Source organism: Eurypyga helias, unplaced genomic scaffold, assembly GCF_000690775.1.
Source record: "Eurypyga helias isolate BGI_N326 unplaced genomic scaffold, ASM69077v1 scaffold26672, whole genome shotgun sequence".
In the NCBI taxonomy this organism is placed as follows: domain Eukaryota; kingdom Metazoa; phylum Chordata; class Aves; order Eurypygiformes; family Eurypygidae; genus Eurypyga; species Eurypyga helias.
In genome coordinates this window covers 294-26,261 of record NW_010234462.1, presented here as the reverse complement: position 1 = coordinate 26,261, position 25,968 = coordinate 294, and the positions used below count along the sequence as shown (strand labels likewise).

General features: G+C 37.5%; 1 protein-coding gene across 1 annotated transcript; it reads left to right on the top strand.

Moving 5' to 3' along the window:
- Positions 1-70: 70 nt before the first annotated feature.
- On the top strand, positions 71-25,374 carry RASGRF2 (Ras protein-specific guanine nucleotide-releasing factor 2; the record flags this gene model as incomplete). Its single annotated transcript, XM_010146427.1, has 12 exons — positions 71-127; positions 708-814; positions 9,865-10,012; positions 10,625-10,714; positions 12,420-12,673; positions 13,830-13,909; positions 14,337-14,530; positions 16,072-16,181; positions 18,243-18,361; positions 23,191-23,351; positions 24,305-24,371; positions 25,238-25,374. Coding segments are annotated over exons 1-12 (1,524 nt in total), but the record flags the coding sequence as incomplete, so codon positions are not given.
- Between the last annotated feature and the right edge of the window lie 594 nt (positions 25,375-25,968).

Genomic DNA, 25,968 nt, shown 5'->3' with positions numbered 1-25,968 from the left:
TTAGGTAGAATATTTTCCTAGCTATTTTCATCTAAATGAGTAGAGTTCTGTTTGCTGTCTGGCTGTTAGCATGCAAGCTATGAATGATAAGGTTGTAAATGACCAACCTTGTGAAATGGCTTTTGAGGTACGTGACTGGGGGGGTTTGCCCCTCCTTACTAGGTATTACTATTATTACTACATTCTGAAAGTAGCAAAAACTTTCCTGAAATTCTGTGTTCTGTGGAATATACCAAGGGATAATCCTTCATGTAAGAAATGCCATCAAAGAATATGACACTTCTCGTGTTTCTGTATTGTTTTGAGGAAGTGGTGGCAGTACCAGATTTGTGGTGGCATCTAAGAAAAATCTTAGAAAAAATGCAAGGGAGAAAGAACTACAGACACCCCACTCTAGTCACACTATTGTATTCGACTGTAGAAGCTGCTTAGGGAATTATATTCTGTTGTCTTGTATGTGGGAGCTTAAGAACAATAACTTACGATAAGTATCATGAAAGCTATTACCTTGATACACAAGGGAATAGGTTAAGGATATAGTTTCAACTTCAATACATGTTTCATGACTAATAGCTTAAAACACATCTTCCTAGTCTGGCAGTGCTTTGTGCTGTGTTTAAAAAGTCAGATTTTTAAAAATAAATTTTATATATCTATTTTATCTTAAATGGTTTCTGAACACTTTTTTTTCTTCTTCTAATTTGCAGCATTACTTTACTGTTCTTTTTGGCCATGAAGGGCAGAAGCCACTGGAGCTCCGTTGTGAGGATGAAGTTGATGGAGATGAATGGGTAGAAGCTATTCACCAAGCTAGGTATGAAAATATGAGGATTTTTAATCCTCAGATCCATTTTATTGTAAATGAATTGTTAATAATTTGAAAATCTAAATTCATACTCTAAACAGAAATGTTACAGTGCCTGTGTTGCTTGCAATTCATCGGTAAATTACAGGAAAAATGACTTTATTATTCATGCTTATATCACTGTATTTTATCATTCATGAGTGATTGTGTTCTAATTGAGATCAGTTCAAGAAGAATATTCTTTTATTGGAAACAATCCTTAGGATTAGTCCTCTGTTAGAGGTGTGTAACTTTGGTCCTGTAACCAAGGTGGTGTGTTACAGGAATGAAGAAATAAGTGATATGCCAAATGAGTAAAAAGCTTTTATATGGAAATAAATGTAAGAAAGTGGAGGTCAAACCATTACCATGATAAATTGCAACAAATAAAATTTCATCGTCAAAATGAAATTGTTTTTGTCCTGAATTGTTGTTTTCCTGAACAACAATTTGTCTTGTGAAAATGAACATGGGTAGGACTTCCAGCCATGCGGTAATATTTCCCTGAGAAAAGGTCTGCGTGGCAAATGGGCAAGGTTTACAGTATAAACTAAATGAAAGTCATCTAACTGAAGGCTTGGGAAATGGGTGCGGAGGCAGTGTTGCTGGAATGCACTTTCTTCAGCCCCTTCTCACAGACACTCACCTCAGCTAATCTACAGTGCCATGGTAACACACAAGGAACCAGGCAGTTTCTGAGTTGCTTAGGACATGAGCCATGTAAACAGAAGTGATTTTGCTTTATAACTAAAGATTAACACCACCAGGCTAGTAGCTTCTAATTTAGAACTTGTGAAAAGAGGACCTGAGCTCTAGGTCTTGTGTTGTCTGAGTATCCAGTCTTTGGATCTGCATCCCTTTCTTAGGGTTGGTACCTACCTGAATGGGGTTGTGTCCTTTCTTGGAAAGCACCTGCTGGGCTGTGGTGTTAGGTGAACCACACTTACCATGGCAGCCCTCCCAGTGGTCAGATTATTTCAGGATTTGAGAAACTGTGAGGCTCTGAACTCTCAGTCCGTGCCAGGAGAGTGTGACCACCAGCGGGCAGTCCTGTATCTCTGAGGGAGGAGGAAAAGAGGGAGTTCCTCACCTTGTTTCTGGGCCTGGGTCAGTTTCTTTTGGGGAGTACAACTGCAAGCAAGCTAAGAAAGGCTCCTGACATTTTGTCCTGTGTTGCCATTCAGGGGAAGCAGAATCCCACAGTTCCCTGTTCTCAGAATAATTTTCTTCTTGTCCATTGTCTGCTAAAAGGCATGTAAGCAAGAAGAGTTAAAATGCCTCTCTGGGTAGTTCAGTCTATAAATGTATCACTCATGAATTTTCAAGGCAGAACTTGTCAGAAAATTAAGCCGATGTTAAACAACATACACTTGAAAATATTGACACTTTAAACTTGCTAAGGAGGAGTTTGTCGTGAGGTTCAAGGTGGGAGTGATGGAATTTTGAGTCCACAAGAAAGTTATCACTGCAGTCTTCAGAAGACGACCGGATCTTTGTCGTAAGCAAGATCAGTCTTTATATCTCTGTCCCTTTTGCTATCTGACATTTTCTCCCTTTATTTGTGCCTATCTGAAATGACAGTCCTAATAATATGAAACATTGGACACCACTGTGAGGGATATTCTCAAGGCCCTATGTCATTTGGGGAGTTTCTTAATCTCCCTTTTTGCATAGATCTCTATTTGGGAAATTTTCAAGGGACATAGACGTAGCTTTTCTTGTTCTAGTATTCTTCTCTTGCACAAAATATCAGCAACTGACAAAAATAATTCTGAAATTTACGTGCTAAACGTGAAGTGTTATATACTATTGTGGTTACCTCATTGCTCTGTTGTTTTCCTGCTTCAGTGGAAACTGCTTTTATTTGCTTCATATTGTGTTTAGCAAAAGAACTTGGAGCTGCGCAATTAGTTACTTAACGATTGTGTTTTTTACCAAAGATATATATAACAAAGAAGTGAAAATAATGGTTTTAGACTGTTGCATAAGAATTTTCTTGCCAGCTCCATTAAATGAAATAAACCAGATTTGTTTCAGGGATTAAATTTTGCCTGCATCATGAGTTAGACTTTCTTCTTTGAGTCTGTATTTTGACAAATCAGACAAGCTTTAGCAACTTCTTCAGTGTCACTGTTCATTTGAGGCTACCCTAAGACATTTCTCACCCTTTTCTCAAGTCTTTGTTTGGTATTGTTAAATGACATTTTGTGTAACCCTCTGAAGATACTTTTAATGTCTTAGGTAAAAGTTCTAAGAATTATTGAGTGCATTCTCCCCTACCGTTAAATTGAAAATGGTCCTGGGAACAGGTTGTTCTGTGTGAATATGCTGGCATTTGTAAAATCGAAATATTTAATTGCTTTCCAGAGGGTCTCATCCTCATAAGTAGCTATGGTAATCCATGTTTTAGCGAAGACAAAGTAGGGTTTTTGGTTTTTTTTTTTTTCCCCCCTTAGATTGACGTATACAAAAATCTAATTTTGGATTGTTTTTTGTGACTTTTTGCCAAGTACATGTTTGCAGCCATCAAAATATCTTCCCTGTTTTATTTATTTTGCAAGTTATAAATGGACTGTTGAAAAAATAGCAGTTATAATCTCACTACACCCCATGTCCCACTCTGGATAAATAGGGTTTTTATTTGGTTACAAATTCATAATTAAAAGATTTTCTGCTGTGGCATTGTCCATTTTGTTTTGGAAGATTTCACTGTGAGTGGGATGATACTGCTTATCATTTGGGGATTACCATGCACCCTCTTTGATTGCTGACAGGCTCTTGCACTCTGTGGCTAAATGCTGCACTGCTCATGTGCGTAGTGCCCTCTTGTCATTTGAGAGAGATTGGCTGGGTTGTGAGCTTGCAATGGGGGATGCAATTCAGTATATCATAGTGGGACTCCATTGTAAGTTCCCCATGCATACCTACTTTTCATCTCTTCCTATTCTGTTTGAATTCTGGGTGTTTTGAGTTCTCAGAAATCTGGGGTGGCAAACTAAGGTTGGCATCTTCCATGTTACATTTCTGGGCTGGAGGATTTAATCTTGGCAATTCCTAAATCCTCTGTCAGTGAGTGCATGTCCTGTTTTGGACTTTGTTACAGAACTCAGTGTCTTATGAAAAAATTTGTTTCACCCCGATACAGTGAGGCGGACTTTTCACCGTCTCTTACAATCTCTTCAGTGGTTTAAGTTTTGGGCTTTTTTTGCATTTAACTCAAAAACTTTTATGCTTTTTTTAAAATATGTACTCATCAAATTTCTTGGTCTCTTCTACTTTACCTTATTGGAAAGTCTTAATTTAAGTGCTTTAAGCTGTAGTTTCATATATGCTTTAGTCCTGCATAAGGCATTATATTTTGTTTATTTTTTGCCAGCTTAGTTTTAATCTGTCTCATTCCTCCAGCTCTGTTCACCAAACATCCACACAACACACCTGTGCTCACGGCACAAGGGAGAAGGAAGTGCATGTTTGGGATATGGGAGAGCATGAGTGCTATACAGGGGGAAGTGGGAGTGCAATCGGCTAGTCACTGTTTAAAGCGTATGAGAAAATGCTGCCCTCTAAACCAGCAATTTAAAAAAAAAAAAGCTTGCTCTCAGATTTGTTGGCATGCTTTGCTTGCGAATGCAGGGTGTTTTACACAGTATTTTGCAGGCAGTTGTAGGCTCAGTATGGTAGCTCAGAGCTGCCTGGAAGCTCAGAGCAATTGCCTTGTTACCAATGCCTTGCTGTTGGAGAAGCTGTATTAGTTGAGGCTTGGTGTGATAATAACCACGATTTTGTAGTTTCCAGCTGGCTGGGAATGAGGCAGAGAGAACTTGAGTAACGTTCAAAATATGGGCAAAGCAATCTCATATCTGCCTTCCAAATAATGTCTTGCCAAATGCACAGAACAACGTGCTGAAGGTTGCCAGAGCTGGTAGCTTGATAGAGTTGAGGTTGTTGCTACTCCTTATACCCAGGTTGAACCAGAAGTGAGCCTGGCTTGTATTTTCAACTCAGAGAAACACACATGTGTACATACAAACACAGCTGGCTTTGATTCCTCCCTTTCCCTGCCTTTGGTTCCTCCTTTAAACATCCCATAACAAGCCTTGTACAATCCCCAAATGCACTTCCCTGTATCCCACAGTGTGTTTCACAGCCCTACTATTGGTAACCCTTTCTCTGAACTGACTCCCTCTCATAGCCTTGGGAGGACCCAGGTTGGGTGTGGGTGCTCGTTTCTCTGGCTGGGCTATTGGGACTTACCTGCCTGGCATTGTGGCCCTTCCTGTTTGGGGAGATGGGACTTTCTTGGGTTGATCTTGTGATAGTCTTGGCATGCTGCAGCATGAACTGGAAGGGCCAGGTCAAGGGAGCTCATTTCTCTTGAGTAGGTTACTTGGGTTACAGCAGCTGCCATCATTCCTCTGTGCTTCCTTGTGTTGGCTAAGCTCGGCCTTTAATCACGCACCCTAACACTGCCTAGCAGAGGTGACGCTCTCCTCTGCTCCTTGCACTGCACTTCACAGCAATCTGTTTTCTCTCCTAGAAGGGCTGTGTTCCTGGAGCAGATGTCTCTGTGCTGCTGCAAAGGACTTATTAAGACCCCTAAGACAACTTGGAGGTTGTGTCAGATAGCACTTTAAAAAGCTTAGATACAAAACTTCAAAAGCAGCCACGACTGTTCTGGTAATTATGGCTGTGTAGATGATTGGTGTGGTACCTGTTTTTTAAGGGAACATTTGAAATCCCCCCAAGTCACACTCTGGAGATAGTAGCTGCAGGTTTGTAACAGCTCTGTGAAGCCTCAGCGTGTGCAGCAAAGTGTCCCTTCCATTGTATTTGGTCTGGGCTTCATAGCTGCTGTTGAATTCTGTCCCAGTTTTGCATAAGAGGGTAAGGTGCCTGTCTGCTCCAGTTTGTTTGTAGATGAATTCCTATAGTCAGATTTTCCTGGATAAAGGATTGCTAGGACAATTGAAACAGCTGCTTTTAGTACTAGTTGTGAGTCTGATGAGTAACATGTTGATTAATGAGATGTGTTTTCAGGGTTGTCTCATTCTCACATAAGAGGGTAGCATTCCCCTCCCCACACATTTCTGGTCCTAGAGTAAGGCATTCCCCAGCTGTCATGGTTTGGGTGGACAAAACCCTCTGTGCTTGTTCGCTCCACCCATCCAAAAGAGTTTGGATTACAGTTTTTATTTCCCTGTCTCTTTTAAAAAAATCTTGTACTAGAAATCATGAGCCATTTGGGGTGTGGACTTGTTGTTCTTCCTCATGTACCACACAGTCCTACACCCACTCACCCACCCTCCAGTCGTGGTCGCTGTAGTTGTTACCAGTCCAAGTGCAATCTCCCACCCATTTGACTGGAAGACACCTCTTTGACAGCCTTTCTAAACAGTTCTCCATACATGTCTGAAAGGCCATCTTAATTTTCTGTCTTGTGATAAGTCTCAGCCCTGTAACCCTCGCAGCCACAAATGTCCTTTGATATCCCATATCATGCAGTTCATTAAAGGTTAATGGCACTTGTGTACAGGTGGTGTCCCAGGTCACCTTGGTTAGAGTCATAGGGATGACTTGCCTAAGTCCTATTGCAACTTTTACTGTTTCCAACCGTAGTGTGGCTGTTAGTGTGCCATTAGACTTCAGAACTTGTCTGGAGGCTATTTCTCCTCTGTTAAGGAGTCCTAGAACTGCTTGAAAATGGTCATTATGGACAGATGCAGGCAATTTCTTTTGCATTCCAGGCCCCAGAGCAGTATTGCTTGGTTTTCATAAAGAGCTGATTATGTTGTGCATTTTGCATTTCAAAAGGGTGATTTGATATGACCATAAATAGTTCTGTCCAGGTCCAATGCCTGGTGATATCAGCTGCCTGAGCAGCTTTAGTACAATTAGCCTAGAGTGATCCAATGAACCACAGCTCTGGTTTGAATTCAGTACAAAAATCAGTTTATTTGCCAGTAGCACTACTGGAGGCTTTGTCTGGGTCTGCTACCACAACAAGGAGACCTTAATAATGAGGTTAAACTTTCTCCAGTTTTCCTACATTTTCTGAACGTGTCAGCTCTCGCAGGGTGTAAATGATGCATCATTTTTCTCAGGACTTTCTTCATTTCTTTCTGTCTCCGTGTAGTAAGTAGTGGTCAGTCAGAGCTCAATGTTCTTGAAATACCCATTTTGAGTCCTGTCTCTACAGACCATAGTAGGAAATAGTATAGCCTCAGTTTCCAGGATGGTCTGTCTTTGAGTCTTACTATATGTTATTATAGGTTTATAGAATTGCTGCTCTCAACAAAATGATAATACAAATTCATAGAAAGCTGTGGTTTGCAGCAATTGCTTCTTTGTATTAAATGATATCCAAGCCATAGAACGAGATCAAGGCTGGCTGCTTACAAGTTTTTACACGAGTTTTTAATCTTTCTTTGACATTTGAACACTCAGGTACAATTTTCTTTAACAAGGGATTTTGTATACATGTGTGATCTATTCAGTATTGAAAGCCTGCCCTCTTGGAAGGCTCCTGGCATTATGCTGGACATACAGGTTAGCACTTCAGGCATGTAACTAATACATACAGCGAGTTGGCTGTTGGAAGTATGAGAAGGTTATTCCAAAATCCTATGATATTCCTTTCCTAGAGCAAGTAGCAGTTCTGAGAAGGGAAATGGATAGCCAATTCTAAGTTACTGTAGGTATACATAGGCTTTTCTAATTAATTCCTCTTCTTACTGCTAATTATGGGTGTGAAGGAAAAGTTTGGTTTCCAGGCCGAGACTGATGTTTTAGACAGCAAAGCCACTAACCAGGCATAATACCCTATGTACATCTCAAAAGAACAAACACTTTTCAATCTTTCAGATCAAAGTTCTTTTTCCTTAGTAAAGAAGGCTGTAAAAGTCTGGCTTAATGCATTTAAAGAAGCTGAAAAATCTAGATGAAGTTTCTTCCCCTAAAGGAGAAAAATAAAAATAAAACGTGGAAGAAAAATATTGTATATAATAGTATCCTGACTCTTACATCAGCTTTGACTGCAGCTGCTGTTTGCCCTTTGTGATTCTATGTCCTACTATTTTCCTCGGTCCTGAACAAAAGCAAAGCCAAATATGTCAAATTTTGTACCAGAAACATTTGGTAGCAAAAGTTAAGAAAATTTTCAAAAGGATCAATAGAAAAAAAGATTTTGTCACCTACGTGGATCTGGTTTTAGGCAGAAAAGGATACTCTTCATATTAAATGTAAATCAAGGTGCTGCTGCAGGCACTAAGGAATGCATTTTCTTACATATGTTACACATGTTTTCATCTTCCTAAGATGATGTGTTTCTAACTCACTTTTTAGCACATGCAAATGCCTTCTAGGGTGCAAAGAGATTAAGTACTATGGTTTCTGAAGAAAAAGAATTCTTACAAAACAAAAAGGAAGACTATTAACAATTATAAAGAACAAAATCTAATACCTTATTACTGTTTATTCTGCAGTTAAGATACATGGATTTCTTCGTGTATTATTTTTTTAAATATGTTGTTTTACTTCTTAGAAGAGATGTTCTAACTTTTAATATTTTTTGCCATTTGTTGTTTACTACTGCAGTCATTAAAATATAAAAATAAATGCAATGGAATTAAATGAACTACTTCTTCTTTTTGTAATCTATTGAAGGAAGAAAAACTTTTGCTTTATGATAGCTGTGGGAACTCATTCTAATTATTTTAAGTTTAAGCTTTCTTTCCGGGTTAGGTGTTGAATTTAAAAGCTGTACTCAGTATTGTGTGCCACCCACCCCCCTCCCTCCCCAGTATATAACTGCACTAATACTGATTGAACTGGCAGTAAACACAGATTTAAAAAATGGTTAACTGGAGAGGATGCACATTATTACATTTTTAAAAGCCTCACTGTATTTAATAGCATTTGCTGGTTTTTTTTAAGTGCTGTAACAAGTAGAAAGAAATTTAGAAGGAAAAGATGTTCAATCTAGAAATTCTTTCTGTCAAATCCTGAGATATCTTGACAGTGGAAAAAGGTACAATAACCAGCATTTTCAGTGATAGGTCATGAAATAGTAGGAGATCCCTTGTTAAAGATTTAGGACTTCGTTCTGCCATATTTTGTGCAATTGGGTCTTTGTCTTGTAAAATTCTTTCATTCTCAAAGGAACAAGCTTCCTGAAACCTAGGTAAGGAGGCAATATATGCCTGTAGATTTTGCTGAACCAAGGCCCACAAACAAGCACTATGTAGGACTCTGCTTTTTCTGCATATTTAAATTATCCATGTGAGAGAGACTTAATCAGGTGAGGTAACAGTCTGATGAAGGTGTTGCATAGGAAGAAGCTGGTTTCTCCTTTACCTCACGTTGTCAACAGTATGATGCTCATCACTGCTCTGTGACATGTAATTGCACGGGGGATTCTGTCCTTTTTCAGCAAAATATAAATCAATGGCAATTTGCCACACAAGAGGTAAAAGAAAAGACTGATAGCATAGTTCCTGTTACTAATCAGAATAAATGCAAATATTTGAGAAATCTCAAACTGGTCTAAACAATAAAATAGGTGTTAGCAAACTAAAATAACAGTTGTGGTGGGAATTCTTCCATAAAGAGGTTTGACAGGTGGAGAGAATTAGAAATAGTTCCGAAGGAGTGCGAGATGCTCCCCACAAGTCTTCCCAAAAGATGGAAAAACCCAGCCCATAAAATAAAGAAAATAAATTGAATTAATAGAATTGTTTGGCTTAGCCTAAGAATTAGAAGCTCATAAAAAGATCAGTGCAATTATCTTGCTCTTGCTAACTGGGTAGTAGGAAAGTGGGCAGCGCTAGTGCCTGTGTCTACGAAGGACATTGAAGGCTATTGGTTTGGATGATTTATGATCAAGCTAGTCACTATATATTAAGCCAAACAAGCATCGTTTTGCTGGTTTCTTGTTACTGAGGTAGTGGTTATTCTAGGGGGTGAGTGGGGTATGGAAGAGAGTATTTGAATATTTTTACTAACTTAAATGTTTTCCCTTTTAGTTACTCAGATATTCTGATTGAAAGGGAGGTGTTAATGCAGAAGTACATTCATCTTGTCCAGATTGTAGAGACTGAAAAGATCGCAGCCAATCAGCTTCGACATCAGCTTGAAGATCAAGACACAGAAATTGAAAGACTTAAATCTGAGGTATGTGCCAGAGTCATCATGCAATCTCTGCATTTTAACATCTTGCTGTGTACTTTGCAATAATATTCAATATTTTTGGAATATTGGTGGAAAGAATGGAACCCATTAAGGTTAATGTGTAATGATCCCCCTATGAACCCTTGCCTAAATATTTTTCTTAGATATATTGAGGACCGTTAAACTGGTTGGATTACTTCCTTGTCAGAGACTTTAAGATGCCATTGTTTTGCAGTATGAGTCCCATCAGTTGGTTTCTTCTTACCTGTCTTCACATGAGGAGTTTGATCCCTGACACATTGTCTTCGGTTGTGACTATTCCAGACTGCTCAATTTCACTGAATGTGAAAACTGCTGCTGCAGTCCTGAGCTGATAAGGTCTGAAAGGCTGATTTGGTTTTGAGAGGCGAACCAGCTCTTTTGTGGTCTGTCCTCCATCTAGAGCCTTTTTGCTTTTAAGAAAACTGTGTTCAAGTCCCTGTAACCAAATACAGGCTTGTCATTTTGTGCGGCTTTAACAGGCTTGAAGAAGGAGAAAAGAGTTTTCTGTTAGTTCTGTAAACTAAGAGTTTCATTAATTTCAGAAAGCATTTAATGAATGGTTGTTTTTGTCAGATTATAGCTCTCAATAAAACAAAAGAAAGAATGCGACCTTATCAAGGCAACCAGGAAGATGAGGATCCAGATATTAAAAAAATTAAAAAGGTAAACATGCAGTCTTCTATGCTTGAGAGGAGGAGGGTGGGATGGGAGTGTACTTATGTAGTTTAGTCTGTCTAGTTTTGTCTTCAATTTTTATTTCATTAGGAACACTCAAATATCAAGATACATTTTGCCCTGCCCCTTCTTAAACCTCTTGAATTACATCAGCTTTTTGGTGCCACATTTACTTAAGCTTTCGTTTTTACTTGCAAGTCTTATATTCTGTTTCTTAAAGAAGCTTGCACATTGTATTCAACTGCTTTTAAAGACTGACATCAAGTCATAAGCTGTATCTTCTGGGAATCAAGTGTATAGTGATTTTATACTCCTTTCTTATAAAAATGCTTATAAAGATACAAGAGAATGACTTACATTCTGTCACTGCAGCTGGAATACAAATAACGCAAATACAGAGAGCAGTCATGCTTTAGTTTGTCATCTCATCTGTTTGATGGTGATTGTTCCAGGATACTGTAGCCACTGTTTTTAGTCACAGAGACAGAATTGTCCCAGTCTGTATGGCATTTACATGTGCAGCTTTTGGTAATATTGCTTAAAGCTGAATATAACCAGTCTCCAGAACTATGCCCATTGCTGACTCCTGCAAGTCCTAATGCACTGGCATGAATGGAATTCATGCTTGAAGATGTGGTCCTGTATGTGTCACCCTTATTCTTACAGCGTTCAGTCACTTACATTACGTATTACCCTTTATGGTATGTGGATTTAGTTTCTGGGTCACACAATCCGAGTCATGTTCAACATTGAGCTGGTACTCTTGTGTAAATTTTCCTTTTCATGTAGATTAAACAGTGTAATAGACACTGGAAATGCCTCTCTTAGTAGAATGAGAGCTCCGATTCTGTACATAATTCACTGCATTCTGCATCTTGATTGATTTGAAAATTAGGCCATTTTTAAAAAGTTGTGTATTCAGAATGAACTGCGACCAGTGAGATTTTGCATTTCTTTTTCAAGATGAATGATCTTCTCATCAATAACAGTGCAAAGACATACTGAAATTTTCTGTGACCAGATGTAGATGTTTCTGTAATCTAATCCACTTGTAACTTCAGTGGATATTACACTTAAATAGATTTTTCTGTGACATAAACATACTTCTTAAGAATGCCAAAAATCTGCCTTTTGTTGCTGTCCTAGATGTCTGATAGTAAGCAGTATGTTGATACTTAGCTTTAAATGCATGTGGTAAGTGGTATCTACTCAAAACAGAGAGCAAATGGAGTTTAACAACTATTTCAGGATTATGTCACTAAAGATGTCAAGTCTGTCTTGAAATGTCTTACCTGGAGGTGTTGCACAATACCTTTGGGGATACAAGAAAAAGTGTAAGGGGAGGCAAAAGGAGTTAAAAACCCTGCACAATGTGTAACATCGTTGTGCCCATAGGAAAAATGTATACAAAGGTACAGCATTTGAGCATGCAGTAAGAGACACCTTGATATGTATGTGATAGCTTTTCAATCAATTTTCTGGCAACAGATATGACCAAGTGATTGTGGGAATTTCATTAACTAATGGAAACTTAAAAAAAAAAAATCAGGAGCAATTATATGTCAGTAAGGGCAACAGACATTTTGGTTTTTTTAAAGAGGCGTTTAATTTAGAGGTTTATTTCTACAAAGGGATTATGATAAGTTGTGTAACTTTTTTTCCCGTTCTTTGTTTCTGCTTGGTCCATTTGTAGGTCCAGAGCTTTATGCGGGGCTGGTTATGTAGAAGAAAATGGAAGACTATTGTCCAAGATTATATTTGTTCTCCCCATGCAGAAAGTATGAGAAAAAGGAATCAGATAGTTTTTAACATGGTGGAGGCCGAATCTGAATATGTGCATCAGCTTTATGTGCTTGTCAACTGTTTTCTGCGGCCCTTAAGGATGGCTGCAAGTTCAAAGAAGCCACCTATCAGTCACGATGATGTTAGTAGCATTTTCCTCAACAGGTATGGGCGTTTTGTTTGCTTTTGGGTGTTTCACTGACTGCTTCTTCCCATTCTGCTTCAGTTTACAGTAATGAGGTCTGGCACTTTGGAATTTTTTTTTGTCTGATGTAAGTAATGTCACTGAGGTAGACCATGTTTTGAGGTGTAAAAGGCAAGGTGCTGCCAGTGATGCTGTTTGAAACCAGCTAGACCTCTTTGCCTCTTTACATTCTATTTCTTCCTCTCCTAGAGGAAGGAAAGGAGAAATTGTGCCTCATGGGGCAGTTCTCATAGTCTTCTGTCACCTTTCCTGTTCTCTTTTCTCTTAAGAGAGCAAAATTGGATTTAGTGGCCTCATATGATCCAGATAAGACCCTGAGGATGAGTATGTCAAATCTTCTATTTTCTGTTTTTCTGCCTAAGGAGCCTCCTTCCCTCTCGCTGTCTTTTCATATCCTACAAAGAAGAATTGTTCTTTGCATTAAGCATCCAAACACTATCATAATGACTATGAACAAATACGCCAGCAGGCATCTAAAATTTTATACAGGATTGGGATTGCATCCAAGTCTGCCCCAAACTTCTAAGAAATAGAATGTATTCCTTTAGTTACGAGACAGGTTTCCCTTTCATAGCTCATTCATGATCACTGTGGTCTTTATGGTTTCTCTTACAACTTGGTATGTCCCCTACTTCTGTTGACCTCGTGAGAAATATAAATAAGTAAATAAGTACAATATTAAGGTTCATATTGTAGAAAAATTAAAGGCCTCAGATCTTAAACAGCAGCAAGCGAGAATATAAATGACTACCACTGGCTTGAGGCTTTCTGCATCTTACTGATCCTTTTAAACTGCTGAATGCATTGTCAGAGATATTCTTGGAAAACCTATTCGTTACTGGAACATGGTTTTTAATAGATTCTTTTGTTTAAAAGAGTAAAACTGAATATGCTTTCTACATCAAACACTATATATTTTGTAGCAATACTACACTAAAAAATTTGAACAATAGAATAAAAAGAAGCATGTATTTCCATAATGATAACTATCTTATGTGTTTTCTAGTAAAGTGCAAAATATGCTAATAAACGGGAAGAGATGTTTCTCTGTGAATTGTTAATTCAGAAAATAAGACCTGAATTGTTTTTTTGTTTGTTTAAATACTTGTTTTTCAGTGAAACAATCATGTTTCTTCATGAGATATTTCACCAGGGCTTAAAAGCAAGAATAGCTAATTGGCCTACCTTAATCCTAGGTAAGTCACTATATTTTCTATAGGGGTACAATTTTCATATTTATTTTTGAAATTACAGCAAGGTCTTTTGTTTTTAAGGACAGGACTTTTTAAAAGTCCATTCTGAATGGAATACATTTCCAGAACTAACACCATGAGTTCTGGTGGAGTTGGAGTCCCACAAGGGCAGTAATGACTGTCTTGCAGTCCTTATGACAAAGCCTCTGCCCTAAGCATTGATTATACACGGGCCCCTGAATTTTTGGAATAATCATGTTTTGGCAGGTGAAAAGAACTGAGTTTAATGTTTCTAAAACCTCACTATATTGAAAACAGAACTGATTATAGTAATTCCTTTCCATAGAACATAGTAGTTTCTTTAAATATATATTTCAAGAGATGGGTAGCTGGGAAAAAAAAAAAAAAAGCATTTCTTGACTTTTTCTAGCTGACTTATTTGACATTCTGCTGCCAATGCTGAACATATATCAAGAATTTGTTCGGAATCATCAATATAGTCTACAAGTACTGGCAAACTGTAAGCAAAACAGAGATTTTGACAAACTCTTGAAGCAATATGAAGCCAACCCAGCATGTGAGGGGCGAATGCTGGAAACTTTCCTTACTTACCCCATGTTTCAGGTAGTCTCTGTATATTTTTTTGTGACTATTTGTTTTTCATGTTTGGTTGATTCATTTTGTGTTTCTGACATTACGATTGATTGGAGAGTCTTCTTGCTTAATTAAAAATACTCATGCAAATTACTTTAGTGTTCATTTATTTCATTGTACTGAAGCCCTGCCTGTAGAGATATTTTCTCCAGCTATACTGATTCATCTCTGTTTGGAATCTTATGTATGTTGAAGGGGAATGTGGGATGAGAAATAGTGCCAAAGGAAAAAAAGCTGAGAAACAATTACTTGACTTCTGCCTGCTACAGGATTATGAAGCAGTCCAGAGGGGGTTACTATACCTGGTATAGCAAGTTAGAACAGCTACAAGCATTTCACTAGGAATACATTTTGAAACTTTCCTCCCACCTTGTTTTCCAGTGACCCGGTCTTAGAAAATGAAAATGCAGAAGTTTTGAAAGCTTCATTGTCCTTCCAATATCTTGTCTTGATCTCCCTGGATTAATTATTCCCCTCTGCTTTAAGATGTCTATGAAACATTGGTCTGATGATTTTGTGACTTTACAGTTAACCTAACATTTTACTGATCTAGAGAATAGTGGACCCCGTCAGTCTGTTCAGTTACTGGCAAAGCAGGTAGAGTAAAAAAAACCAACCAAAAAAGGGGACTCATTGACACCTGTGTTAGAGCTAATTATTCATATTAGCCTAAAGGGCCATTAGCACAATACATCTTTTTTTTTTTTTTTTAGCTTTAAGCTTGTATATGAAAAAGTTTGGGGATTTTTTTTTTGTTGACCTGGAACAAGGTCATGGGACCTTAGAAAGAGAGAGATGTGGTCCTATTCATATTTGATGGAGGATGTCATTGCTGCTGACTTTTCATTTCAGCACAATAAGCAGCCATGTCTCCATTTCCTGACTAACTTTTATGCTGTAAAGACAAGATATTCTGCACTATAACTTTGTTGTGACTAAAAGCCCTGAAACTGCTTTAAGTAATAAATGGATCAGCGTCCTTGTGCTACTCTGTGGCCTTTAATAGTGAAACACTGCATATTCTTCAATGTCCATTAGTGCAGTATGAATTTTGTCTAAATGCAAACATGTCATCTGGCATTTCAGAGTCATAAAAAATTTATATGCATGTATCCTATTAAAATTGAGGGAAGGTATGTATGGATCTCCCAGGGTGTTTTGAAAGTTTTCTCTATTGGCATTCGGATAGCAGCATAAAACAATGAAATTTAGTGTCATATTTGTGGCTGCCTCTGATCTGATCTTTTCCTTAAAATGTAATAAATAGATCTTGTGCTTCCTCAAACTGAAAACATACATATGTATGTGCATTCTCTATTACCCAAAAGTATTAAGTGTTTTTAGAAGTAGTCATATTTAGGATGTTTAGTCATTTATCTGTGGATATTAATTTTAAAAAGGCTATCTTTGCAAAACTTTTCTGACCAAGGTAATGGCTAATATTTAACAAAAAGCTGTATTGGAATTATTCCTTTAAGGATATACTGATTTTATACCTAATTTGTTTTAAGATTCCTAGATATATTATTACACTTCATGAACTTCTGGCTCACACGCCACATGAACATGTTGAGCGAAAAAGCCTCGAATTTGCTAAATCTAAACTAGAAGAACTTTCAAGGTAAGATTTTTCTCCCTTAATGTTAGATAATCTTGAATCAAAGGTTTTGAAATGAAAAATCTTATTTTCTTTATTTTGATTTGGTTTTAGTCTTTAAAAAAATCTGTCAAAGAAAAGGATCAAAAAATGAAAAACCCCCACAAAATGCCCCAACCTAATATTGTGTCTCTTCTGGTGGTTTTTTTTTTTTTTTGCTAACATAAATCTGTAACTGTCTTCTTGTATTTTGGGTAGGGGAGAAGAGGAGTTGCTATAGGAACAACCTAACCCTGGGTTATGAGCAAAGCAATTTTCTTTACATAGAGAAATTTTTTTTTTTTTTAAAGATTTAAAGGAAAAGGGCATTTCTGATGCTCTGTGACAATGGGAATCCATAAGGGTCTTGAGAAGTACCAATTTCTCAATCTGTGTTACAGTTTATGGGCATTAATGAGATAACCGATTTTCACATATGCTTCAAAAAAAGGAACATTTAGAGAACTGGAACATTTTGAGAACTGGAGCTCCGTGCAGAAAACTGCAAAATGAAGCTTTATCCTGAACTCCCAGACCATGCTCAGGTGTTCCTTTCCATCAGCCTAGTAAGAAATCAGGTTGTTATCTTTGGGAAACACAGTTTTCTGCTGTGGACATAGAAATGCTGCATGAACTCCAGGATATATCTTGCATATCTGGAATATTCACCAAAGACTGACTTGGAGAATATTTAGTTGTAAAAGAGGAATCGCTTTATAGCTTTTGTTAATTGCATGGGCTTGACTGCTCAGTTTTCTTTTCCTGATAAGGCAAAGTTAGTACCTCATGCAAACTACCCATTAATTTTAGAGCTTACTATTTTTTCCTTTAGTCCTGCTGTATCTTTGAGTCAGGTCGTGTTTTGCCACCTCTTTGAGCTCTGACTTCTTAAAGAGCTGGGCAGGCAACATCTTTGACAGAAATTTCTGGGTTTGACTCCTGCAGTGTTCAGCATCTTCTTCCCTGTTCTGAGGCCATCTGAAACAGAAAGAAGTAATGTCTTCTTTCCACTCAAGCAAAGCAGAGAATTTCTCAGCCCAGGGTTAGGTGCACAAGCAGATCAATCAACTTTGACTTAGCTTCATCTCGTAAGTCAAAGTTCATTGCTGATCCAACTAATTTGTCACTAACATTCAGAATTGGAGACTGAGAGTGATTGATCCTCCTCTGCTCACAAGACAGGCAGTGTGGACCATAAATATAAAACTCTGTGACCCATTTCCATCCCTTTAATGCAGTTCTGAGGGCGGAGGAGCTTTCAGATAGTGCAATCCAGTTCAGGAAAATACTATACATCACAACACCACATAAACTTCTGGGTTGGTTTCAGCCAAAAAAGAAAAATCTGTATTTTTAAAAGTGGAAGCATGTAAGCAGTGAGACATCAAGGCTGTGGTTGTTATAGGAAGCAAGGAGGAAGTGAATGATACATTCAGATGTAAACTGAAGCACAGCAGAAGGGGAACCTGAAGTCAAGGGGCAGGGATTGTGGAGGCCGCATCCCTGAAAGTGTTCAAGGCCAGGCTGGATGAGGCTTTGAGCAACCTGATCTAGTGGAAGGTGTCCCTGCCCATGGCAGGGAGTTGGAACTAGATGGTCTGTAAGGTCCCTTCCAACCCAAACCCCTCTGTGATTCTCTGATTCTACAATTAGTAATAACCAGTACAAAAAGCTAGGAAACATTTCCAGGTTTGTGACATCCTAGTCTATTACAGATCAAGAAGTACTGTTCTGTCAGCTGTGACGAGTTTCTAGCTGTGTGGCATCTGTTAGATGTGTTTAGGAATAGTCAAAAAACAAGTCTGGCAAAATTGCTTCCACTGCTGAAAAAATGAAATGATTGCAAGAGTGTTTTGAAAGGGAAGGGGAAAAGGCAAGAAACTTGTTCTAGAGTGATCATGTACAGCATGTGTGTATCTGTTTTGTAGCAGGTGGCAAAGGGTATCAGCTACCTCCTGTGCCTGTACTGTGAAAATGAAAACAGGTACAACAGGTGCCAAATACATTTCAGGGAATTTAAAGTGCATTTTGCATTTTGTGTAACAGGGTGATGCATGATGAAGTGAGTGACACAGAAAACATCCGGAAGAATCTAGCCATAGAAAGGACAATAGTAGAAGGCTGTGATATATTACTAGATACCAGCCAAACTTTTATACGCCAAGGTAAGACATTCTTCTTTAAAGCTATCTATATAATCATGAAAAAAAAATGCATTGAGACCAGTACGGTTCATGTTGCCATCATTGGACAGGTCACTATACTGGGCACAGCTAACAACCTGAGACTACTCATGGTCCATGGAGGTTAAGTCACAAAATGCCCTGATGACAACTAATTTTGGGCTATAGTTGGTCCCCACTACCGTGCTCTTTCCTTCAGATACCATGGCAGACAGCAGCACATAAATGGTAAATCACCCGTGGGACAGTAACGTGGATACTGCCTGGACTGTGATCTTCAAAGGGATGGAAATTACCTACAGTTCCACAGAGACCAGGGCTACCTGGCTGGGTAACATGGCCATCCCAGCAGATGCCAATATTTGGGCAAATGTGCAGGAGGAGCTTGAAGCTTTGTCAGTGGTAAAGTGATAGCTGGGAGAGAAAGCAGCTGCCAGTTGTTTCCATTTTTCTCGGTGCTTTGGAAACATCTCAAGCTGATAGTGCAAACATAGATATAATACCTGAACATACTCACTTTGCTTCTTGAGAGATGCATTTTGGGGCTTTAATGGGAGTTCAGGATAGGCATAAAAAACACTTCTGCAAGAAGTCATGAAGTAAAGGCATCCTGTTCTGCCAGGAATGTAGGACTATTTCTAATACAATAGTTAGCAAAAGAAGAGAGGAAGAGCCATACTATGTACCATATTGGTGGTTTTGGAAACGTGTTCTGTTGAAGAGACATAGCAGAGGTGGAATTTGTTGCTAAGTTCTACAAAGTTGTGTTAAAGTTACTTTTTAATTTAAAATAAGTGCCACCTTTTCCCAGTAACTGTAAACTGGCTGCAGTTCTTACCTGTTGGGGCTTTGTTTGACGATAAACAAGTAAAAGTGAAAAACTCATGGCTGAAGCTTGTATTTCTCTCATTTATACAATAATTTGCTTCTGGATGTTTTGCAACAAATTGTTGGGTTTTTATATAGTAACTACAAATCTGTAGCATAAGTTTTTTACTAGGTACAACCTTCTTTATGTCACCAAAGTTTTAAATGTAGTTAGGAATATAAATTAGGTGCATACCTTCTTAAACCTTTTCTAGATAGCCTCAGCAGTATATTTGGTATTTAAATAGAGCCATATGCACAGCTGGTAATTTAATAGGCGTTGTACACATTTTGAAATCCATTTTGTGGTGTTTGTAGTTGTGTGGCCAAAGTAACTAACTATGAAGTCTTTGTTTATAACTTCCAAGAGTGTTTGTACAACAGTCACTATTAAATTACTTCATTCTTCATTAAATATGTGCATGTGTTATAACTAAGGTATTTAAAGAGTTATGAAAATGGCTTTAAGGAAAATATAAAGCTGTTGTGTTGCATCCACAGTCAAAAAATTGTAGGTCTGGGATTCTCCTAGATTGACTTGTATCATACAATTTAATTAAACTTCAGAAATCTTTTTCAATGTGATTACAGTATTTGTACTTGTGTATTTGTTGGGGTTTTTTCCCCTTAAGATTGGTTGCTATTATTTTGTTTGTGTACCCAATGTTTCATCAGTAAAAACCTAGTTTCTTTTCTGTAGAAATCAGTCTGAAAAAAAGTGCTGTAGGGAGTGTTAGACACAGGTCAAACACATAGTTTAAGTAAATTAATTTCAGATTTATTTCTGGGTATATGGTCAAAGGATAGTGGGCAAGGCTGTATGTTAGAGAAGGCGGTATCACAGTTTATCTTTTGGAACATCCACTGTATGTGATTTTGCGTAAGTGCAGAAATCTGAACAGAGCTAATAAAGTAATACCGAGCCCATTTTCCTTTGACATCTGACAGAGGAGTCGCTTTGGCAGTGATGTCCATCCCCTCTAATTTCAATTAAGTTCCTATTCTTTGTGTTGATCAGCGCAGATGGGTACAAGAAACCTCTTTTCAGGTTAAAAAATGGGGAGAGGTGTCTTTACCTTTACCTTTGTTCAGGCTTTTTCTGTGAAGGTTAATTACAGCTTTGCCCTATGTTTTACTTTACTAAGAAGAGGTTGATTCTGTTGGGCTGTACAAGCTGAGACTGTAGGAACTGTCTTGCAGTGCTTTCCAATGTAGATTCTGGATTCCACTTCAGGCTTCTTGGGGTCTCCTTTTCTCTGTCCCTTACTTTGATACAGACTTTATTGTCAGGCACACTGTAAGTCATGGCAAACAATTAGGGAACATTGTCTTTAGAAGTCTGAAGGAAACACAGGCAGTCTGAATCTGCAGCCTAACATTGACTGACACCCAGAAAACTGGGCATCTGGAGACGCTTTAAGATGCCTCCAAACACTCTGTCTGATATTCCTGCTCTCAGTTGCTATGAATTTACCTTAACTGCTAAATGTATCACAATTGCAAAATCATGGAATAGTTGAGGTTGGAAGGGACTTCTGGAAACTGTACAGTCCAACCTCACCTGCTCAAGGCAGCATAAGATGGAGCAGGTTGCTCTATACCATGTCCAGCTGAGTTTTGGTTGTTTCCAAGGATGGAGACCCCACAGCCTGTCTGAGTGAGCAGCCTTTTCCAGTGTGTGTACCGTACGAGGTAAACTTAAAAGGCCTGCAGAATGGAGAAAACCAGGATGAATTTGTAAATCAGGCGGTTATATGTAAGCTAAAAAATAGTTTTAAAACCCCAAACAACCTTTTGTATTTCTTGGATTGAACTAATATTAACAGAGTGACTATTCTGGCAGTATTGAATTAATGACAGTGCTTAGGTCTGTAGCTGGATAAAAATTCTTGAGATTACACTGACCGTCCAAACTATACTGTTAACAAGTGTTCTAAAATTAGGCTCACTTGCTCATTGCTATGGTACATTTGCCAATCCAGGACCACTTTTTCCTTAAGAGGAAATCTGTAGTAGAATGCATAGTGGGCAAATGCCCAGTTTCGTTAATCACAAAAGCTTGATGGGAATGCTTGAGGTCCTTACTTATGTCAGCCATGCAGCACATACAGCAGATGTGTTTCTCTCCGTAAATACTGGGTATTGAAGAGGGATAATACAGTCTCCTTTTCCACATTTAAAAAGAATGAGTGTCTTCTGATGTACCTTATTAAACAATAGCATTTCAGCTGCATACAAGAACACCATTTAACCTTCAGCCCATTTTATCAGAACAGAATATGGTATTCCTGAAAGCATTCTAATGACCAAAAAAAAAAAAAAAAACAAAACAAAAAAAACTCTCTATAAAGCTTTATCTATAAGCATATCATATTTATAGATACTATTATTCTAAGAAGAAAACCAGGAATAAAACACAGAGGTTAAATATGTTACCCTAAAAGTGTAGAGGAAATTTCAGGAGAAAAATGACAGAATTTTATCATGGGAAGTTGCCTGGGAATTGTTTTATACATAATCCTTGTCCTTAAAATGGGAGTTGGAAGACAGTAGGTATAACATGGAAAAGTCACTGTTACAGCACATGGGAATAATCTTGATATCATCTGCAATTGGGACACATAGGCTGTTTTGTTCAGGAGAGATATACAGCAGCCAGTATGGTTTTGGTCAGAATCTAAGTGAACCTAAATATGTTCAGACCTTTGCAAATTTCTAGAGTACGACTTTTATCCCATTGTTTTGTTGCAGTGTCACAAATCACGTTGTACAGAGTTTATCTGTGAACTGGCTGTCAAAGAACACTGTACTGTTGTAAATTTAGTGGTGTATATTTTGCTATGCCAGATGGCATGAGTTCCAAATATATTAATAAATTAAGGCTAATTAAATGTATAGAGGGGCTTAAGTGTATAAAAATACTGTGTAGCTAGACAATAGCTTTCTCAGTTACCTTAACTTCTCAGTTTGTTAGTTTAAGACTGAGTATATCAACTTCTTTACCTTGCAGCAAGTGAGGCATAACAGAAAACTTAAGTCAGCTACTTCTTTGTAGAATTAGTTTCCTGCTGGATTAGCTCTATTAGCTAGCTAATGTTGGAATAAATGAGAGCCAGCGTAAAGGTGATAGTAAGGATAGACGTGTGAGAGTGAGCTAAGAAGGTCTCCTGGCTGCCCTGTCTGGTAACAGCAAATTCTATCATAAAATCTTTCCCTTTGATATATAAAGGAATTGCACTTCACCATCAAATTTAGCTCCAAATCCAAATTCGGAAGTGGTACACATGGTGATGTCAATCTGGAAAAGAAGTTGGTCAGAAACGGTTTTTGAGATATGAAACAGCAGAGAAGCAAAGCTATCCCCAGTCTGGAGTTCTGCAGAGCACAAATTCAGACTTACATAACCAGGTTCAGTTTAGTGCAGAAGTCTTTTACTGGTAACACATTTTACATGAGCTGTGGAGCACTAAAATTATGCAGTACAAGAGGAGGAAATGTGCTTAATTTCCATCTCTTTTGCACACCAGCACACACATGCACAAACTCTTTTCCTTCAAAACCTCTTTTTTCATCCTTTGTCTCTGCCTTGTAAGGTACCTTTCACAAGTCTAGCAGATGTCCAAAGTGTAGTTGGCTGTTCATCTTCATGTCCTGATCAATGTGCTATTAGCATGTTTGAATTGCACAAGAATTTGCTCAAGATCTATTCCTGCCATGTATGTAAGTACTAGCCTAGACTGTACATGCTTGAGTCTGTCATAAAAAATAAAGTGAACGCGTGCAAAAAAAGATGATCGACTTGGGCTTACAACATATGCTGGTATATATTGATACTAGAATGAAGTTGCTTTAATTAGTATCATAATATTCAATGCATTAACACTTTAACCACTGCCTACCAAAATACTAATATACTACAGTAAATTTTGCATTTATATTATCAGGCTCCCTTATTCAAGTTCCTTCAGTTGAGAGGGGAAAACTTAGTAAAGTTCGTCTGGGATCATTATCTTTGAAGAAAGAAGGAGAAAGGCAGTGCTTCTTATTTACAAAACATTTTTTAATTTGTACAAGAAGTTCAGGAGGAAAACTGCATCTTCTCAAGGTATAGACTTTGAATTATCAATCAATTTAAAAAATGAAAATACAGCTTGAGTGAAATATAAGTATTTTGTTATTTCATGGCTTTAACCTGAGATTTGTATGTTTCATTATAAACAGAAGTGAGGTGATGCACAGTAATTAACTACTTTGTCTTCTCATTGTAAATAATAGGATTCAGCCAAAGTTCTTACTGACTACAATTTTTATTCTATTTTAGTCAATTTGTGTAAAATAGCACTGAGTGCAAGTCAGTTTTCAGTGCATAAATCAGCCAGTACAACCCCATGGAATTACCAAACAATATTTTCAAGAGCTCTAATAAAATTAATTTAAAAAGTCAATTCTGTTTTCTTGAATAGCACATTCTCTTAAACTGAAAGCTTTTCTGAGAACACTCCAGTTATATTTTTTGAGAATCAGGCTTTGATGGTGCTGGCTTGGGAATAAGTAGATGTTGGTAGTTTACAGGATGGATTATGTTGAATAGAATTTTAATTTGACAGACATTTCTGAGAGGTTATGAAGACTGTTGGTATGCTTTACCACTTTGTACCCCTTAAATAGTTTAAGTATTTTGCAAAATAAATACAGTAACTGAACTTCTTAAAAAATCTTGTATGTATTTGATTTAGATTCAGAAAATGAAGTTCAATTAGCCTTTTTGAAACTTGTGAACCAGTCTGTATGTGAGGTAAATTATAGTATGGTAAAAATGGAAAAGATTTTGTACATTTGAGTGTATTATTCATTTGTTGGATTAAGAAAAACATTATATTTTATCTGTCTGGGTTTAGTTCTTGAGGAAAAATGTGCATCATGACATTGATGTATCTTCCTTAGAGCTATGAGTAATGTAAAATCTTAGAGTAAGGTATTTCAAAGTTTAAAAACAACTATAATGACAAATGGGAACAAGTGTCAACATTTGTGAAAAAATGTGCTTTGTTTTCATAGACAGGAGGTGTTCTGTCTTTAATAGAGTGCACACTGGTTGAGGAGACAGATGCGAGTGATGATGACTGTAAGTTATGTTCAGCTGTTTATAGTAATTACAGTTTCTAGTTTCTTAAAATTGTTACACTTTGTTATTTTTCATAAGAGCAAATTGATATGTTCTCCCCTTTCATGAAACCAGAGGAATACAGTATTAAACTGAATCAGTAGAATAGGTGTTTTAATAATGGACATGCTGGTTTGGATAAGGGTTTGTTTTGTTATGTTTGTTCTTGCTGTTGACATCCCACATAGGATTTTCAACTGGCTGAAGGAATATGACAAATTATTTGCTGACTTCCATATGCAAGTTCACCCTGAGGGTCTTGGAAAGAAACAAAATGCCTTAAAACAAGGAGCAGATAATTGTCTTTTTTAAATACCTGGGGGTCGAGCAAGTTGGCAGAATTAGTGGAAAGTTTATGTCTTGGACTCCCTACAAATCTTGACTGCGCGCTTGTTCAAATGAAATAACAGAACACATTCCCAAGCTGATTTTATTGTTACCAATTTTGGCTTCCATCCTGTAGTTTTAGGCAAGTTTTACACTTGAATTGTGAATGTAGTTTCAGTAATTTCAGTGGTATTTCTAGTATGCTGATAATATATCAGCATAGAAGCATCATAAGGACTTCAGCATTATTTAGCATCTTTAAACATGCTTATAGCGACTTTGCACGTTTGTGACATTTTTTGTATTTGGTGTATGTGAAAACCAAAATAATTTGTGGATCCCCAGTTGGATTTGCTCTTTGTCAGAGAGATGTTTTAAACTAACTTCCATTTAAAATGAAATCTTTATTTTCTTTGTTTTATAGACTGAAATCTCACATTTTGTCTTTTTTTTGTCTTTTTTTTTCTTTATTTTTTTCTTTTTCCTTTCTGGCTGTAAAGCAAAAGGTTCTGGACAAGTGTTTGGACATCTGGATTTCAAGCTTGTAGTTGAACCTACGGATGCTCCTCCTTTTACTGTTGTCCTTTTAGCCCCATCACGACAGGAGAAAGCTGCATGGACAAGTGATATAAGTCAGGTAGCTTAATGCATTCTTTATATTTTTTTGGATGGAGAGCTTAGTTTATTCTGTATTTCTGAAAATTAATTCAAGAAAGGGGATATTGATTTCTTGTGGGCTGGTTTGCTGTGATGGATATGAAAAACTCCTAGTATTACCTGTTTTCCTCACAATTCTGTGTCTGCATTTGAGTCATGAGTGAAATGTGTTTCTCAATGAGAGAGATGAGATACAAAATATAGAATTGTCAGTTGACAAACATAATACTAACAGTAGTCATTTTTCTGTTGAAGGAGAGCCCATACAAATATTTAAGAAGGATAGTATTTGTTTGTTCATAATTTACATACGGATCAAAAAACACCCGAGTATCATGAGAGTGAGAATGATACCATATCACATCAATATTACATCCCATGCAGTAAGAAAGGGAGATAAACCCTGTTTTCTACCAAAAGAATACTAAAAAACCCATCATAAATAATTACTAAGCATTCTGACAGTCTGCAGGAACTGTCTTTCTTGTAAAAGAAGAAAAATGCCTTCAAATACTTTATAATAGGGATAAACTTTTTGTGTGTTTTTTAGTGCTTTTGGCTAAAAACATAGTAG